We start from the raw sequence: 17,686 nt of genomic DNA on the forward strand, positions 1-17,686 counted from the left end.
GACAGTAGCAGCAGTGTATGTGATGAGTCAAAAGAGATTAGTGGGTTCACTTTCTCTGCTTTCACAGTATAAACATGCTTCACATACACTATAACTCTGCTAGTCGTTGTGGAGGTGTAAAATGTTCTGCTGGCAGCAGGGCCCAACCTGAGAAGAGACCAGGAACAGTAGTCTTCTTATTAGTCTGAGACAGATGGAGGGGGAGGTCAAAGGTCAGGAGAAAGAATGCACACTATGCAGAGAGAGGGAGAGATAGGCGACGGGAACGGGACAGGAAGTAAGGATGTGCTCGCTAGATGACAGGGAGGTTGCGTTTCCCAAAGAGGGACATAAACACACCTTAGCCTATGGGAGACGGGGGAAAGAGAAAGGAGCGACAGCTTCATTTCTCACTCTCTCTACCTCACTTGCTCTTTCCCATCTCTCAGCTCACCTTATCAGACAAACTGTAGGATAAATTCCAAAACCATTTCATTCAAGTCATACACTCACCCCACTTTTGACCTCCTCCTTTTCCACAACAACCAGTGATCCGGGTCAACAGCATCAATGTAACAGTATAGCTTCCGTCCCTCTCCTCGAACCAGGAACCTTCTGCACACATCAACAACAGCCACCCACGAAGCATTGTTACCCATCGCGCCACAAAAGCTGCGGCTCTTGCAGGGCAAGGGGAACAACTACTTCAAGGTCTCAGAGCAAGTGACATCACTGATTGAAACGCTATTAGCACGCACCCCGCTAACTAGCTAGCCATTTCACATCGGTTACACTAGTTCCCACTCCACAGAACCATTAGCTCAAGTTAAGGGTTAGGGTTAGGTCACCTCTCCTAGTGCCCACTCCACAGAACCATTAGCTCAAGTTAAGGGTTAGGGTTAGGTTTAGGGTTAGGTTCACCTCTCCTAGTGCCCACTACACAGAACCATTATGGAGTAGTGATGGAGTTAAGAAGAGTTTCTCGATACACTCGTGAGTTAATATACTGTAAGAAACATAATAAACAAATCCCCATCAAAATCCATTCAGTTTAAGCTAGAGATATCTATTTTTTGCATGGGCTGCGTCTCAATCGACCACATCTGCCGATGTCGGCCCACCGTATCTGCAGCTACGGCTGTGTTGTTCAGACTATGAGACATCCCGAAAATTGTTCTTCTCACGAAAACGTCTGTAGTGTCATGGGACACGTCTGAAGTCGGTAACGCTGGTGTGCCAAGGGTCTGTACTGTGGCGTCTGAAACCGTGTGGGCTACAAATCAATATGTTGCTCTACGTGCCACAGGACTCGTCTGAAGGTAACCCATACAGATCAGTGGAAGTGTGGAGATCGTTTTGTGCCAACAAAAATAAAGGGTGAAATATGTGTCCCAAAAAAATACAATCTTTTATGAGCTTTCTTATGTCTCCTAGATATAGGACAAACACTTCAAAACCTTATGTTAACTCTCTCACTACACCCCTCACAGCCAGGGTGTTACTGTTAACCCTCACAGCCAGGGTGTTACTGTTAACCCTCACAGCCAGGGTGTTACTGTTAACCCTCACAGCCAGGGTGTTACTGTTAACCCTCACAGCCAGGGTGTTACTGTTAACCCTCACAGCCAGGGTGTTACTGTTAACCCTCACAGCCAGGGTGTTACTGTTAACCCTCACAGCCAGGGTGTTACTGTTAACCCTCACAGCCAGGGTGTTACTGTTAACCCTCACAGCCAGGGTGTTACTGTTAACCCTCACAGCCAGGGTGTTACTGTTAACCCTCACAGCCAGGGTGTTACTGTTAACCCTCACAGCCAGGGTGTTACTGTTAACTCTCTCACTACACACCTCACAGCCAGGGTGTTACTGTTAACCCTCACAGCCAGGGTGTTACTGTTAACTCTCTCACTACACCCCTCACAGCCAGGGTGTTACTGTTAACTCTCTCACTACACCCCTCACAGCCAGGGTGTTACTGTTAACTCTCTCACTACACACCTCACAGCCAGGGTGTTACTGTTAACCCTCACAGCCAGGGTGTTACTGTTAATTCTCTCACTACACACCTCACAGCCAGGGTGTTACTGTTAACTCTCTCACTACACACCTCACAGCCAGGGTGTTACTGTTAACTCTCTCACTACACACCTCACAGCCAGGGTGTTACTGTTAACTCTCTCACTACACACCTCACAGCCAGGGTGTTACTGTTAACTCTCTCACTACACACCTCACAGCCAGGGTGTTACTGTTAAATCTCTCACTACACCTCACAGCCAGGGTGTTACTGTTAACTCTCTCACTACACACCTCACAGCCAGGGTGTTACTGTTAACTCTCTCACTACACACCTACACAGCCAGGGTGTTACTGTTAACTCTCTCACTACACACCTCACAGCCAGGGTGTTACTGTTAAATCTCTCACTACACCTCACAGCCAGGGTGTTACTGTTAACTCTCTCACTACACACCTCACAGCCAGGGTGTTACTGTTAAATCTCTCACTACACACCTCACAGCCAGGGTGTTACTGTTAACTCTCTCACTACACACCTCACAGCCATGGTGTTACTGTTAACTCTCTCACTACACACCTCACAGCCAGGGTGTTACTGTTAACTCTCTCACTACACACCTCACAGCCAGGGTGTTACTGTTAACTCTCTCACTACACACCTCACAGCCAGGGTGTTACTGTTAACTCTCTCACTACACACCTCACAGCCATGGTGTTACTGTTAACTCTCTCACTACACACCTCACAGCCAGGGTGTTACTGTTAACTCTCTCACTACACACCTCACAGCCAGGGTGTTACTGTTAACTCTCTCACTACACCTCACAGCCAGGGTGTTACTGTTCCTCTCACTACACACCTCACAGCCAGGGTGTTACTGTTAACTCTCTCACTACACACCTCACAGCCAGGGTGTTACTGTTAACTCTCTCACTACACCTCACAGCCAGGGTGTTACTGTTAACTCTCTCACTACACCTCACAGCCAGGGTGTTACTGTTAACTCTCTCACTACACACCTCACAGCCAGGGTGTTACTGTTAACTCTCTCACTACACACCTCACAGCCATGGTGTGTTAACTCTCACTACACACCTCACAGCCAGGTTGTTACTGTTAACTCTCTCACTACACACCTCACAGCCAGGGTGTTACTGTTAACTCTCTCACTACACCTCACAGCCAGGGTGTTACTGTTAACTCTCTCACTACACCTCACAGCCAGGGTGTTACTGTTAACTCTCTCACTACACACCTCACAGCCAGGGTGTTACTGTTAACTCTCTCACTACACACCTCACAGCCATGGTGTTACTGTTAACTCTCTCACTACACACCTCACAGCCAGGGTGTTACTGTTAACTCTCTCACTACACACCTCACAGCCAGGGTGTTACTGTTAACTCTCTCACTACACCTCACAGCCAGGGTGTTACTGTTAACTCTCTCACTACACACCTCACAGCCAGGGTGTTACTGTTAACTCTCTCACTACACACCTCACAGCCAGGGTGTTACTGTTAACTCTCTCACTACACCTCACAGCCAGGGTGTTACTGTTAACTCTCTCACCTCACAGCCAGGGTGTTACTGTTAACTCTCTCACTACACACCTCACAGCCAGGGTTTTACTGTTAACTCTCTCACTACACCTCACAGCCAGGGTGTTACTGTTAACTCTCTCACTACACACCTCACAGCCAGGGTGTTACTGTTAACTCTCTCACTACACACCTCACAGCCAGGGTGTTACTGTTAACTCTCTCACTACACACCTCACAGCCAGGGTGTTACTGTTAACTCTCTCACTACACACCTCACAGCCAGGGTGTTACTGTTAACTCTCTCACTACACACCTTACAGCCAGGGTGTTACTGTTAACTCTCTCACTACACACCTCACAGCCAGGGTGTTACTGTTAACTCTCTCACTACACACCTTACAGCCAGGGTATTACTGTTAACTCTCTCACTACACACTGTGTGTGTGGGTGTGTGTTTGTGGACACGTGGGTGCCTGCATGGCTGGTAGCTTGGGTACTTTCCCTCTCCTCCTGGCGTTTGAGCACGCTCGTGTGTGCCCCTCAAGCCTGCGTGCCTTTGTGTGTCTGTGTGTCTGTGTCTGGAGTGTGTAGTGTCGTGTTAATGGTCCATGGTATCACCATCTTAAAACAATTCCATATGTTAGCCCCCCGCCACCCCAACGGCTTAGACTTTTAGAGTTAATCAGACAGACAGACAGACAGACACAGACAGACAGACAGACACAGACAGACAGACAGACAGACAGACACAGACAGACAGACAGACAGACAGACAGACAGACAGACAGACAGACAGACAGACAGACAGACAGACAGACAGACAGACAGACAGACAGACAGACAGACAGACAGACAGACAGACAGACAGACAGACAGACAGACAGAGACAGCTGAAGGAGGAGTAGCTTCTGTAGTGTTACAGTGTTACTACCATAAATCACACAGCAGTCTCCTGCAGGGCCCAACACAGCGTTGGCTTCTGACCCTCCTCCTACACAAGGGGAGTGTTAGAGGGAAGAGGTCAGCAGAGATGGTGTAGATATCTGTCCCAGTCAGTGTCGGACTTCAACTGAACATTGGAATGACCCTGTAAACCTTTGAAAATGACAAAAGACATTGGAAAGGAAATAGTGCTGAGAAAACGTTGATTAAAGGACCATGAGGATAATACATGGATTATACGTTTTGATTCAAACTCCATGGAATGTCTAATCCTATACTGATGAGGTCTAGATGGAATTTAAATTGACCCCACCCTCGGAGGCCACACGGGGGGGGTGTGTGGTTTTGTCTTTGCCCAGTGAGAGGTGGGATGTGTGAGGTAGAGTGGCGCCCCTGTCCCCTGGAACCCCCTGGAGGTGGCAGGGTTTTCATTAAGTGTGTGTGTAATTAAGCTTGTTAAGGCATGATGAGGACCTGTTAGCCCTGGGACACAGAGGACAGAAGCCAACAGGACATTCCAACAGAAGATTACTGCAGCTCAGGGTTCCCCAAACCCCACACACATTACTACACACCTCACAGCCAGGGTGTTACTGTTAACTCTCTCACTACACACCTCACAGCCAGGGTGTTACTGTTAACTCTCTCACTACACACCTCACAGCCAGGGTGTTACTGTTAACTCTCTCACTACACACCTCACAGCCAGGGTGTTACTGTTAACTCTCTCACTACACACCTCACAGCCAGGGTGTTACTGTTAACTCTCTCACTACACACCTCACAGCCAGGGTGTTACTGTTAACTCTCTCACTACACACCTCACAGCCAGGGTGTTACTGTTAACTCTCTCACTACACACCTCACAGCCAGGGTGTTACTGTTAACTCTCTCACTACACACCTCACAGCCAGGGTGTTTGGGTATGTTTGTGGACACGTGGGTGCCTGCATGGCTGGTAGCTTGGGTACTTTCCCTCTCCTCCTGGCGTTTGAGCCCGCCCGTGTGTGCCCCTCAAGTCTGCGTGCCTTTGTGTGTCTGTAGTGTGAAGTGTGTGTCTGTGTCTGGAGTGTAGAGTGTGTGTCTGTGTCTGGATTGTCTGTGTCTGTGTCTAGAGTGTAGAGTGTGTGTCTGTGTCTGGAGTGTCTGTGTCTGTGTCTGGAGTGTAGAGTGTGTGTCTGGAGTGTCTGTGTCTGGGGTGTAGAGTGTGTGTCTGTATCTTGAGTGTCTGGAGTGTAGAGTGTGTCTGTGTCTGGAGTGTCTGTATTGTGGAGTGTGTGTCTGTGTGTGTCTGGAGTGTGGAGTGTGTGTCTGTGTCTGTGTTTGTCTGGAGTGTGGAGTGTGTGTGTGTGTGTGTGTCTGGAGTGTGTGTGTGTGTGTGTGTGTGTGTCTGTCTGGAGTGTGAAGTGTGTGTGTGTCTGTGAAAATGTATCCACTCATTACTAAAATAACATTTTAAAAAGTGTGTGTAGTGTAGAGTGTGTGTCTGTAGTGTAGAGAGTGTGTGGAGTGTGTGTTTGTAGTGCGGAGTGTGTGTGTGTGTAGTGTAGAGTGTGTGGAGTGTGTGTTTGCAGTGCGGAGTGTGTGTGTTTGTGTGTGTAGTGTAGAGTGTGTTTGTGTGTGTAGTGTGGAGTGTGTATTGTAGAGTGTGTGTGTGTGTGTAGTGTGGAGTGTGTATTGTAGAGTGTGTGTGTGTGTAGAGTGTGTAGTGTAGAGTGTGTGGATGTGTAGTGTAGAGTGTGTGGATGTGTATTGTAGAGTGTGTGTGTGTGTGTAGTGTGGAGTGTGTATTGTAGAGTGTGTGTAGTGTAGAGTGTGTGTGTGTAGTGTAGAGTGTGTAGAGTGTGTAGTGTAGAGTGTGTAGTGTAGAGTGTGTGTGTGAGTGTGTGTGTGTGTGTAGAGTGTGTGTGTGGAGTGTGTATTGTAGAGTGTGTGTAGTGTAGAGTGTGTGTAGTGTGTGTGTCGTGTAGTGTGTGTAGTGTAGAGTGTTGAGTGTGGAGTGTGTATTGTAGTGTAGAGTGTGTAGTGTAGAGTGTGTGGAGTGTGTATTGTATAGTGTGTGTAGTGTAGAGTGTGTGTAGTGTAGTGTAGAGAGTGTGTAGTGTAGAGTGTGCGAAGTGTAGAGTGTGCGAAGTGTAGAGTGTGCGAAGTGTAGAGTGTGCGAAGTGTAGAGTGTGCGTAGTGTAGAGTGTGCGAAGTGTAGAGTGTGCGTAGTGTAGAGTGTCGAGTGTGTGTGTAGAGTGTGTGTGTGTAGAGTATGTGGAGTGTGTATTGTAGTGTAGAGTGTGTAGTGTATAGTGTGTGTAGTGTAGTGTGTGTAGTGTAGAGTGTGTGTGTGTGTAGTGGGTAGTGAGTGTAGAGTGTGTAGTGTAGTAGTGTGTGTGTAGTGTGTAGTGTAGAGTGTGTGTGTAGAGTGTGTGTAGAGAGTGTGTAGTGTAGAGTGTGTGTGTGTGTATAGTGTAGAGTGTGTAGTGTAGAGTGTGTGTGTGTATACATGGGAGTGTGGTGAGAAGATATAGTGGAGGAATCTGTATGAGTCAGCCTCTCAGATCTTCCGCCACAACTGGACTAAAAAGTTATCATTAATGTGATCCTATCAGCTGTCAGCATCTTTCTGAATTTCCTTCCTTTGTTTCCTTCCAGGCACCTGTGAAAGGAACAGCCACAAATTCCTCTCAGGACAGACATACAAAGAGAACTGCAACTTATGGTACGTGTCTCTAACCTCTTCCTCTCTTTTCTCCCTGTACAGTGCATTCAGAAAGTATTCAGGCCCTTGATTTTTCCCACATTATGTGAGGTTACAGCCTTATTCTAAAATGGATTCAATTTTTTTAAGTCCTCAGAAATCTACATACAATACCCCATAATGACGAAGCAAAAACAGCTATTTTGTGAAATTTTGCCAAATGTATGAAAAATAAAAAACAGAAATAACTTATTTAAATAAGTATTCAGACCCTTTGCTATGAGACTCAAAATTGAGCTCAGGTGCATCCTGTTTCCATTGATCATCCTTGAGATGATTCTACAACTTGATTGGAGTCCACCTGTGGTAAATTCAATTGATGTGGACATGATTTGGAAAGGCACACACCTGTCTATATAAGGTCCCACAGTTGACAGTGCATGTCACAGCAAAAACCAAGCCATGAGGTTGAAGTAATTGTCCGTAGAGCTCCGAGACAGGATTAGGTCAAAGCACAGATCTGGGGGAGGGTGGAAAAAAAATCTGCAGCATTGAATGTCCCCAAGAACACAGTGGACCGCCTTGACAAACTGAGCAAATGGGGGAGAAGGGCCTTGGTCAGGGAGGTGACCAAGAACCCGATGGTCACTCTGACAGAGCTCTAGAGTTCCTCTGTGGAGATGGGAGAACCTTCCAGAAGGACAACCATCTCTGCTGCACTCCACCAATCAGGCCTTTATGGTAGAGTGGCCAGAAGGAAGCCACTCCTCAGTAAAAGGCACATGACAGCCCGCTTGGAGTTTGCCAAAAGGCATCTAAAGACTCTCAGACCATGAGAAACCAGATTCTCTGGTCTGATGAAACCAAGAATGCCAAGCATCACGTCTGGAGGAAACCTGGCACCATCCCTACGGTGAAGCATGGTGGTGGCATCATGCTGTGGGGATGGTTTTCATTGGCAGGGACTGGGAGACCAGTCAGGAGTGATGAAAAAAGGAATGGATCAAAGTACAGAGAGATCCTTGATGAAAACCTGCTCCAGAGCACTCAGGATCTCAGACTGGGGCGATGGTTCACCTTCCAACAGGACAACGACCCTAAGCACACAGCCAAGACAACGCAGGAGTGGCTTCGGGACAAGTCTCTGAATGTCTTTCAGTGACCCAGCCAGACCCCGGACTTGAACCCGATCGAACATCTTTGTAGAGACCTGAAAATAGCTGTGCAGCAACGCTCCCCATCCAACCTGGCAGAGCTTGAGAGGATCTGCAGAGAAGAATGGGAGAAACTCCCCAAATACAGGTGTGGCAAGCTTGTAGCATCATACCCAAGAAGACTCAAGGCTGTAATCGCTGCCAAAGGTGCTTCAACAAAGTACTGACTAAGGGGTCTGAATACTTATGTGATATTTAAGAGTTTTATATGTTATAAATTAGCAACAATTTCTAAAAACCTGTTTTTGCTTCGTCATTATGGGGAATTGTGTGTAGATTGAGGGGATTTTTATTTTATTTTAGAATAAGACTGTAACGTAACAAAATGTGGAAAAGGTCCAGAGGTCTGAGTACTTTCCTAAGGTACTGTATATCTCTGTCTCTACCTCTCCCCTCTCACTCCCTTTCTTTACGTCTCTCTGTTCAAACAGTGATAACTCCTTCAAACACTTTGATCTGATGACGTGACCTTTCTGGTTGTACCACAGACAGACCCACATTATCCATGGAGAGTTTTGGGACCCCTGTCCATTCATTTGGTTTAAAGTAGCTGTCGCCTTCATGAAATGAAAGAGTATTGCATCTTATCAAACAAGCAGCAGAATAAAAGCAACCGCTCAATATGGTTGCACATCACCCTGCAAAACAACACTGAGCATTTGGCAACATTGGGAAACATTGCACAATATTGGGTAACAGTGGGCCTTTTGGGGCTAGAGACAGGGGTAGGATGGGTTACCTCTACAAGGGCTAGATGGGAACAACACATTCTTCAAATCCCCAGTGTCTGGCAACTCTCCTCTTCTTCTCCTCCTTTCCTCCATATGTTCCTCTCCTTCTGCTCTCCTCTCCTCTTCTTCTCCTCCTTTCCTCCATATGTTCCTCTCCTTCTGCTCTCCTCTCCTCTTCTTCTCCTCCTTTCCTCCATATGTTCCTCTCCTTCTGCTCTCCCTCCTCCTCCTCTTCTCCTCCTTTCCTCCATATGTTCCTCTCCTTCTGCTCTCCTCTCCTCCTCTTCTCCTCCTTTCCTCCATATGTTCCTCTCCTTCTGCTCTCCTCTCCTCCTCTTCTCCTTTCCTCCATATGTTCCTCTCCTTCTGCTCTCCTCTCCTCCTCTTCTCCTCCTTTCCTCCATATGTTCCTCTCCTTCTGCTCTCCTCTCCTCCTTTCCTCCATATGTTCCTCTCCTTCTGCTCTCCTCTCCTCCTCTTCTCCTCCTTTCCTCCATATGTTCCTCTCCTTCTGCTCTCCTCTCCTCCTCTTCTCCTCCTTTCCTCCATATGTTCCTCTCCTTCTGCTCTCCTCTCCTCTTCTTCTCCTCCTTTCCTCCATATGTTCCTCTCCTTCTGCTCTCCTCTCCTCCTCTTCTCCTCCTTTCCTCCATATGTTCCTCTCCTTCTGCTCTCCTCTCCTCCTCTTCTCCTCCTTTCCTCCATATGTTCCTCTCCTTCTGCTCTCCTCTCCTCCTCTTCTCCTCCTTTCCTCCATATGTTCCTCTCCTTCTGCTCTCTTCTCCTCCTTTCCTCCATATGTTCCTCTCCTTCTGCTCTCCCAGTGTTGGAGAGAGGTGAACTACATGTAGTAATTCAGAAGCTTGGTGATAGTTATACAGATGGTAATACCGGCTAAACTACAGTAACACTCCAGCTTGGTGATAGTTATACAGATGGTAATACCGGCTAAACTACAGTAACACTCCAGCTTGGTGATAGTTATACAGATGGTAATACCGGCTAAACTACAGTAACACTCCAGCTCGGTGATAGTTATACAGATGGTAATACCGGCTAAACTACAGTAACACTCCAGCTTGGTGATAGTTATACAGATGGTAATACCGGCTAAACTACAGTAACACTCCAGCTTGGTGATAGTTATACAGATGGTAATACCGGCTAAACTACAGTAACACTCCAGCTTGGTGATAGTTATACAGATGGTAATACCGGCTAAACTACAGTAACACTCCAGCTCGGTGATAGTTATACAGATGGTAATACCGGCTAAACTACAGTAACACTCCAGCTTGGTGATAGTTATACAGATGGTAATACCGGCTAAACTACAGTAACACTCCAGCTCGGTGATAGTTATACAGATGGTAATACCGGCTAAACTACAGTAACACTCCAGCTTGGTGATAGTTATACAGATGGTAATACCGGCTAAACTACAGTAACACTCCAGCTAGGATTTAGTTAACCAGTACAGGCTAAACTACAGTACCATCCCAGTTTGGGTTTAGTTCATTAATACAGGCTAAACTACAGTAACATCCCAGTTTGGGTTTAGTTAACTAATACAGGCTAAACTACAGTAACATCCCAGTTTGGGTTTAGTTCATTAATACAGGCTAAACTACAGTAACATCCCAGTTTGGGTTTAGTTAACTAATACAGGCTAAACTACAGTAACATCCCAGTTTGGGTTTAGTTCATTAATACAGGCTAAACTACAGTAACATCCCAGGTATGATTTAGTTAACCAATATACTGCACAGGCCAAGTCGAGTATGTTCATTCAGACTGGGGCTTATGTGTTTGATATGCATTAGAGACCCAATGCTGTATAAACCTTCCAGAAGATAATCACCGCTCAGCTGTGCATTACTCTAATAATGCTGTATAAACCTTCCAGAAGATAATCACCGCTCAGCTGTGTATTACTCTAACCTAATGCTGTATAAACCTTCCAGAAGATAATCACCGCTCAGCTGTGTATTACTCTAACCTAATGCTGTATAAACCTTCCAGAAGATAATCACTGCTCAGCTGTGTATTACTCTAACCTAATGCTGTATAAACCTTCCAGAAGATAATCACCGCTCAGCTGTGTATTACTCTAACCTAATGCTGTATAAACCTTCCAGAAGATAATCACCGCTCAGCTGTGTATTACTCTAACCTAATGCTGTATAAACCTTCCAGAAGATAATCACCGCTCAGCTGTGTATTACTCTAACCTAATGCTGTATAAACCTTCCAGAAGATAATCACCGCTCAGCTGTGTATTACTCTAACCTAATGCTGTATAAACCTTCCAGAAGATAATCACCGCTCAGCTGTGCATTACTCTAATAATGCTGTATAAACCTTCCAGAAGATAATCACCGCTCAGCTGTGTATTACTCTAACCTAATGCTGTATAAACCTTCCAGAAGATAATCACCGCTCAGCTGTGCATTACTCTAATAATGCTGTATAAACCTTCCAGAAGATAATCACCGCTCAGCTGTGTATTACTCTAACCTAATGCTGTATAAACCTTCCAGAAGATAATCACCGCTCAGCTGTGTATTACTCTAACCTAATGCTATAGCAGCACTGGTTGTGTCCTGTTTATCAAAAGTGTTGGAAAAACATGTCAATAATCAACTGACTGGTTTTCTTGATGTCTATAGTATTCTCTCTGGTTTGCTTCCTGGTTTCTGCCATCAGATTTACCACCAATGCTCCTTATAGGACACATCACTGCACACTATACTCCTCTGTAAACTGGTTGATGCTTATTTATAAAACCCTCTTAGGCCTCACTCCCCCTTTCTTAGATATCTACTGCAGCCCTCATCCTCCACATACAACACCCGTTCTGCCAGTCACATTCTGTTAAAGGTCCCCACACATCCCTGGGTTGCTCGTCTTTTCAGTTCGCTGCAGCTAGCGACTGGAACGAGCTGCAACAAACACTCAAACTGGACAGTTTTATCTCTTCATTCAAAGACTCAATCATGGACACTCTTACTGACAGTTGTGACTGCTTTGTGTGATTTATTGTTGTCTCTACCTTCTTGACCTTTGTGCTGTTGTCTGTGCCCAATAATGTTTGTACCATGTTTTGTGCTGCTACCATGTTGTGTTGCTACCATGTTGTTGTTAGGTTGTGTTGCTACCCTGCTGTGTTGTCATGTGTTGCTGCCTTGCTATGTTGTTGTCTTAGGTCTCTCTTTATGTAGTGTTGTGTTGTCTCTCTCTCTTTATATTGTATTTATTTATGTTAAGCCCAGGCCCCCGTCTCCGCAGGAGGCCTTTTGGTAGGCCGTCATTGTAAATAAGAATTTGTTCTTAACTGAAGGTAAAAGAAAAATTAAAATGATGACTTATTCAGGGTTTTGTGCTTGTTTCTAGAAAATATATTTATATTTGCCAGAGCAGAAATGTAGATTTACCTTATTGATAAATCACTCAAAATAGATCTAAAAAGACCAGAATGAGATATTCCACTATAGGTTAAATCTAGAGCATAGACCTAGTGACCTATCTCATTCTAGTCTTTTTGCTTCTGTTTTAGTACCACTATACTAGTACCTTACTACTACTACTATACTCTGTTCTACTGATAGCAGAATACCTGTAGGTTGGTCTGTGATACAGTATAAGACTGAAGACAATTTGGCTCTTGAATAGCAGCATGACATACAGTTGAAAATGTATTTGGCCCAAGCCCCATATTGTGTGTGTGTGTGTGCGTGTGTGCGTGTGTACGGGTCGCGTGTGCTGGTGTTTTGTGTTGGTGTCTGTGCCAAGCTCTCCAACAGTGTCTCCACACCACCCACTGAGTAAGACGGCTGCAATTAAAGATAATTGGGACAGAAATTCCTCTAACTGCCCAAGTGTGCAGGAACTTTGATCTCCAAAATCATGTCTAGTACACGAATACACCTGATAACCTCTTTCTAACACAAGAATATGGAGAACGACAATGCCAGGCTATCTCATAGACCCCTAACTCTTTGATTTGACTTGTACATTGACTTCTTCTCACCTGTAGCTTTTCAATTGGACTAAATAATTGAGTGACCTTCATTATTAGCGTTTGGCTTTTTGTGTTACGAGATGGACTATTCAAGTCCTGATCACTTTTGTATGTATGGTATGGATGGTTTTCCTGCCTGGGGGATGTACAGTAGCTGAATATAACAGAGGAGGTAGTGGGTTGGGGTGAGGGCTTTTATGTGTGTGCATGCGAGGACAGTTCCATGATGAGGGGAGGTAGAATTCCTCACCTATCTGCCAGAACGGTTTCTCACATCCCCACCATGGATTGTTTCTCAGAGAGGGTGTGTGTGTGTGTGTGTGTGTGTGTGTGTGTGTGTGTGTGTGTGTGTGTGTGTGTGTGTGTGTGTGTGTGTGTGTGTGTGTGTGTGTGTGTGTGTGTGTGTGTGTGCATGCGTGTGCATGCATGTGTGTGTACTGGCGATGCAAAGGCGAGTGTCTGGTTGGCGTCTGCCACAATTCATGTATCCATATCATATTTATTTTCACACACATGCAAAGTATCCTGTGGGTTTTTCTCTAATCCAGTCTAACTCCAGTCTATTCTTACTGACCCCTGATCTGGTCCCTCCTGCAGGCTAAATAGCACACCTGGGCTCAAATACTGTTACACATCTTTCAAAGATTTTGAGTGTTTGCTTTAGCCTGCTTGGAGTGGTGGATGGGTGTGGTAGAGACCTATGGGTCAGATAGGAGCAAAGTTAGTAAAGGGGAGTCTATAGACGTCCAGTCTAACCTAATGTGTCTCCCACTCTCTTCCTCTCCTTTGAGAGAGACATTTGGAAGTTAAATAAGCACAGCAATGGTAAAAATAGACCCTGCTTTCAGTACAGCATGGTGCAGCATTTAAAGGAAGAGTTTTCTTATTTTGTTTACAAACAAATATCAATTTGTTTGTAAAATGTATGGCATGTTGTTATAATGTTATAAATGTTATAGAAGGGTCCTGATGCCTTTTTTGTGATTTCACTTGTTTTTCAAAAAACTTACCCCAAACAGCAAATCCCTTCTTCATCCTCGTTATGTATAATGAGGGGCCTGAAAAACATGAACAAAGGCTCCAAGAACACCCAGATATGTCATTTTAAACGGCAAAGCTCTCGGTATAGTGATGCAGGGCTTTAGATGTTGTACACCTAAATGGTGTCATTCCGAACTTTATCCGCTACGTTATATTTCATTTTGTTGCGGCTCGAGCGATAGGTCTGTTCTACAGTTAGTAAAGGAATTAAAGGAAACATTTGAGTAAATGAGGAAGTGATTTGCAGTTTGGGGTAAGTTTCTGTAAAACAAAGGAAATCCCCAAAAAGCTGTGTGGACCCTTCTGTAACATGCCATTTACATAAAAAATAGAGATTTGTTTGTAAAAAATAAAACTTCTCCTTTAAGTGTAAACTTCTCCTTTAACTGTTAAGTTCAAACAAATGGTCCCACGCAATGAACACCAGTCATGTACTCACATTCAAGCATGAAATCCCAAGCACACACACACTCCACTACTCTCCCCTCATTTCCCATGCATGCATATTGACCTTAACACTCCTACCCGTGGCAGTCGGTACCTTTTAAGATGAGGGAGACAATAAAAAAAAGTATGAGCATGGCCTTATTTCTATTACAGCAAATTGGATGACTGTCATTCATATTCAATTCGCCCAGCTCAATGTAACATGGATAGGTTTAGGCTACTACATGATACTCACGTTTTCCCTATCATGAGGTTGCTACATCCTAGCATATGAATGAAATCAAATCAAATCAAATTTTATTTGTCACATACACATGGTTAGCAGATGTTAATGCGAGTGTAGCGAAATGCTTGTGCTTCTAGTTCCGACAATGCAGTAATAACGAGCAAGTAATCTAACTAACAATTCCAAAAAAAACTACTGTCATACACAGTGTAAGGGGATAAAGAATATGTACATAAGGATATATGAATGAGTGATGGTACAGAGCAGCATAGGCAAGATACAGTAGATGATATCGAGTACAGTATATACATATGAGATGAGTATGTAAACCAAGTGGCATAGTTAAAGTGGCTAGTGATACATGTATTACATAAGGATGACTTCCGGCGCCGACAGAGATGGCCGCCTCGCTTGGCGTTCCTAGGAAACTATGCAGTTTTTTGTTTTTTTACGTGTTATTTCTTACACTAGTACCCCAGGTCATCTTAGGTTTCTTTACATACAGCCGACAAGAACTACTGAATATAAGATCAGCGTCAACTCACCATCAGTACGACCAAGAATATGTTTTTCGCGACGCGGATCCTGTGTTCTGCCTTACAACCAGTGTAACCGAGTGGATCACATGCAGCGCCCAAAAAAAAAAAAACGACTCAGAAAAAGAGGGAAACGAAGCGGTCTTCTGGTCAGACTCCGGAGACGGGCACATCGTGCACCACTCCCTAGCATTCTTCTTGCCAATGTCCAGTCTCTTGACAACAAGGTAGATGAAATCCGAGCAAGGGTAGCATTCCAGAGGGACATCAGAGACTGTAACGTTCTCTGCTTCACGGAAACATGGCTAACTGGAGAGACGCAATCCGAAGCGGTGCAGCCAGCGGGTTTCTCCACGCATTGCGCCGACAGAAACAAACATCTTTCTGGTAAGAAGAGGGGCGGGGGCGTATGTCTTATGGCCAACGTGACATGGTGTGATGAAAGAAACATACAGGAACTCAAATCCTTCTGTTCACCTGATTTAGAATTCCTCACAATCAAATGTAGACCGCATTATCTACCAAGAGAATTCTCTTCGATTATAATCACAGCCGTATATATCCCCCAAGCAGACACATCGATGGCTCTGAACGAACTTTATTTAACTCTCTGCAAACTGGAAACGATTTATCCGGAGGCTGCATTCATTGTAGCTGGGGATTTTAACAAGGCTAATCTGAAAACAAGACTCCCTAAATTTTATCAGCATATCGATTGCGCAACCAGGGGTGGAAAGACCCTGGATCATTGTTACTCTAACTTCCGCGACGCATATAAGGCCCTGCCCCGCCCCCTTTCGGAAAAGCTGACCACGACTCCATTTTGTTGATCCCTGCCTACAGACAGAAACTAAAACAAGAAGCTCCCACGCTGAGGTCTGTCCAACGCTGGTCCGACCAAGCTGACTCCACACTCCAAGACTGCTTCCATCACGTGGACTGGGAGATGTTTCGTATTGCGTCAGACAACAACATTGACGAATACGCTGATACGGTGTGCGAGTTCATTAGAACGTGCGTTGAAGATGTCGTTCCCATAGCAACGATTAAAACATTCCCTAACCAGAAACCGTGGATTGATGGCAGCATTCGTGTGAAACTGAAGGCACGAACCACTGCTTTTAATCAGGGCAAGGTGTCTGGTAACATGGCTGAATACAAACAGTGCAGCTATTCCCTCCGCAAGGCTATCAAACAAGCTAAGCGCCAGTACAGAGACAAAGTAGAATCTCAATTCAACGGCTCAGACACAAGAGGTATGTGGCAGGGTCTACAGTCAATCACGGACTACAGGAAGAAACCCAGCCCAGTCACGGACCAGGATGTCTTGCTCCCAGGCAGACTAAATAACTTTTTGCCCGCTTTGAGGACAATACAGTGCCACTGACACGGCCTGCAACGGAAACATGCGGTCTCTCCTTCACTGCAGCCGAAGTGAGTAAGACATTTAAACGTGTTAACCCTCGCAAGGCTGCAGGCCCAGACGGCATCCCCAGCCGCGCCCTCAGAGCATGCGCAGACCAGCTGGCCGGTGTGTTTACGGACATATTCAATCAATCCCTATACCAGTCTGCTGTTCCCACATGCTTCAAGAGGGCCACCATTGTTCCTGTTCCCAAGAAAGCTAAGGTAACTGAGCTAAACGACTACCGCCCGTAGCACTCACATCCGTCATCATGAAGTGCTTTGAGAGACTAGTCAAGGACCATATCACCTCCACCCTACCTGACACCCTTGACCCACTCCAATTTGCTTACCGCCCAAATAGGTCCACAGACGATGCAATCTCAACCACACTGCACACTGCCCTAACCCATCTGGACAAGAGGAATACCTATGTGAGAATGCTGTTCATCGACTACAGCTCGGCATTCAACACCATAGTACCCTCCAAGCTCGTCATCAAGCTCGAGACCCTAGGTCTCGACCCCGCCCTGTGCAACTGGGTACTGGACTTCCTGACGGGCCGCCCCCAGGTGGTGAGGGTAGGCAACAACATCTCCTCCCCGCTGATCCTCAACACTGGGGCCCCACAAGGGTGCGTTCTGAGCCCTCTCCTGTACTCCCTGTTCACCCACGACTGCGTGGCCATGCACGCCTCCAACTCAATCATCAAGTTTGCGGACGACACAACAGTGGTAGGCTTGATTACCAACAACGACGAGACGGCCTACAGGGAGGAGGTGAGGGCCCTCGGAGTGTGGTGTCAGGAAAATAACCTCACACTCAACGTCAACAAAACTAAGGAGATGATTGTGGACTTCAGGAAACAGCAGAGGGAACACCCCCATCCACAT

At 45.7% G+C, this 17,686-nt stretch overlaps 1 protein-coding gene across 4 annotated transcripts in view; it reads left to right on the plus strand.

Moving 5' to 3' along the window:
* LOC112229454 (tubulointerstitial nephritis antigen-like) overlaps positions 1 to 17,686 on the plus strand; it is an 80,575-nt gene that overhangs the window by 15,239 nt on the left and 47,650 nt on the right. For all 4 annotated transcript variants that reach the window (XR_006080574.1, XR_006080573.1, XM_042310532.1 and 1 more), the window contains exon 3: positions 7,128 to 7,194. Coding sequence is in view for 2 of the 4 variants with exons in the window: in XM_042310532.1 (XP_042166466.1) it covers positions 7,128 to 7,194 (67 nt within the window). In the remaining 2 variants the exon portion in view is untranslated. The remainder of the gene's footprint in view (positions 1 to 7,127; positions 7,195 to 17,686) is intronic.

This window comes from Oncorhynchus tshawytscha, linkage group LG31, assembly GCF_018296145.1.
Source record: "Oncorhynchus tshawytscha isolate Ot180627B linkage group LG31, Otsh_v2.0, whole genome shotgun sequence".
Taxonomy (NCBI): Eukaryota; Metazoa; Chordata; class Actinopteri; order Salmoniformes; family Salmonidae; genus Oncorhynchus; species Oncorhynchus tshawytscha.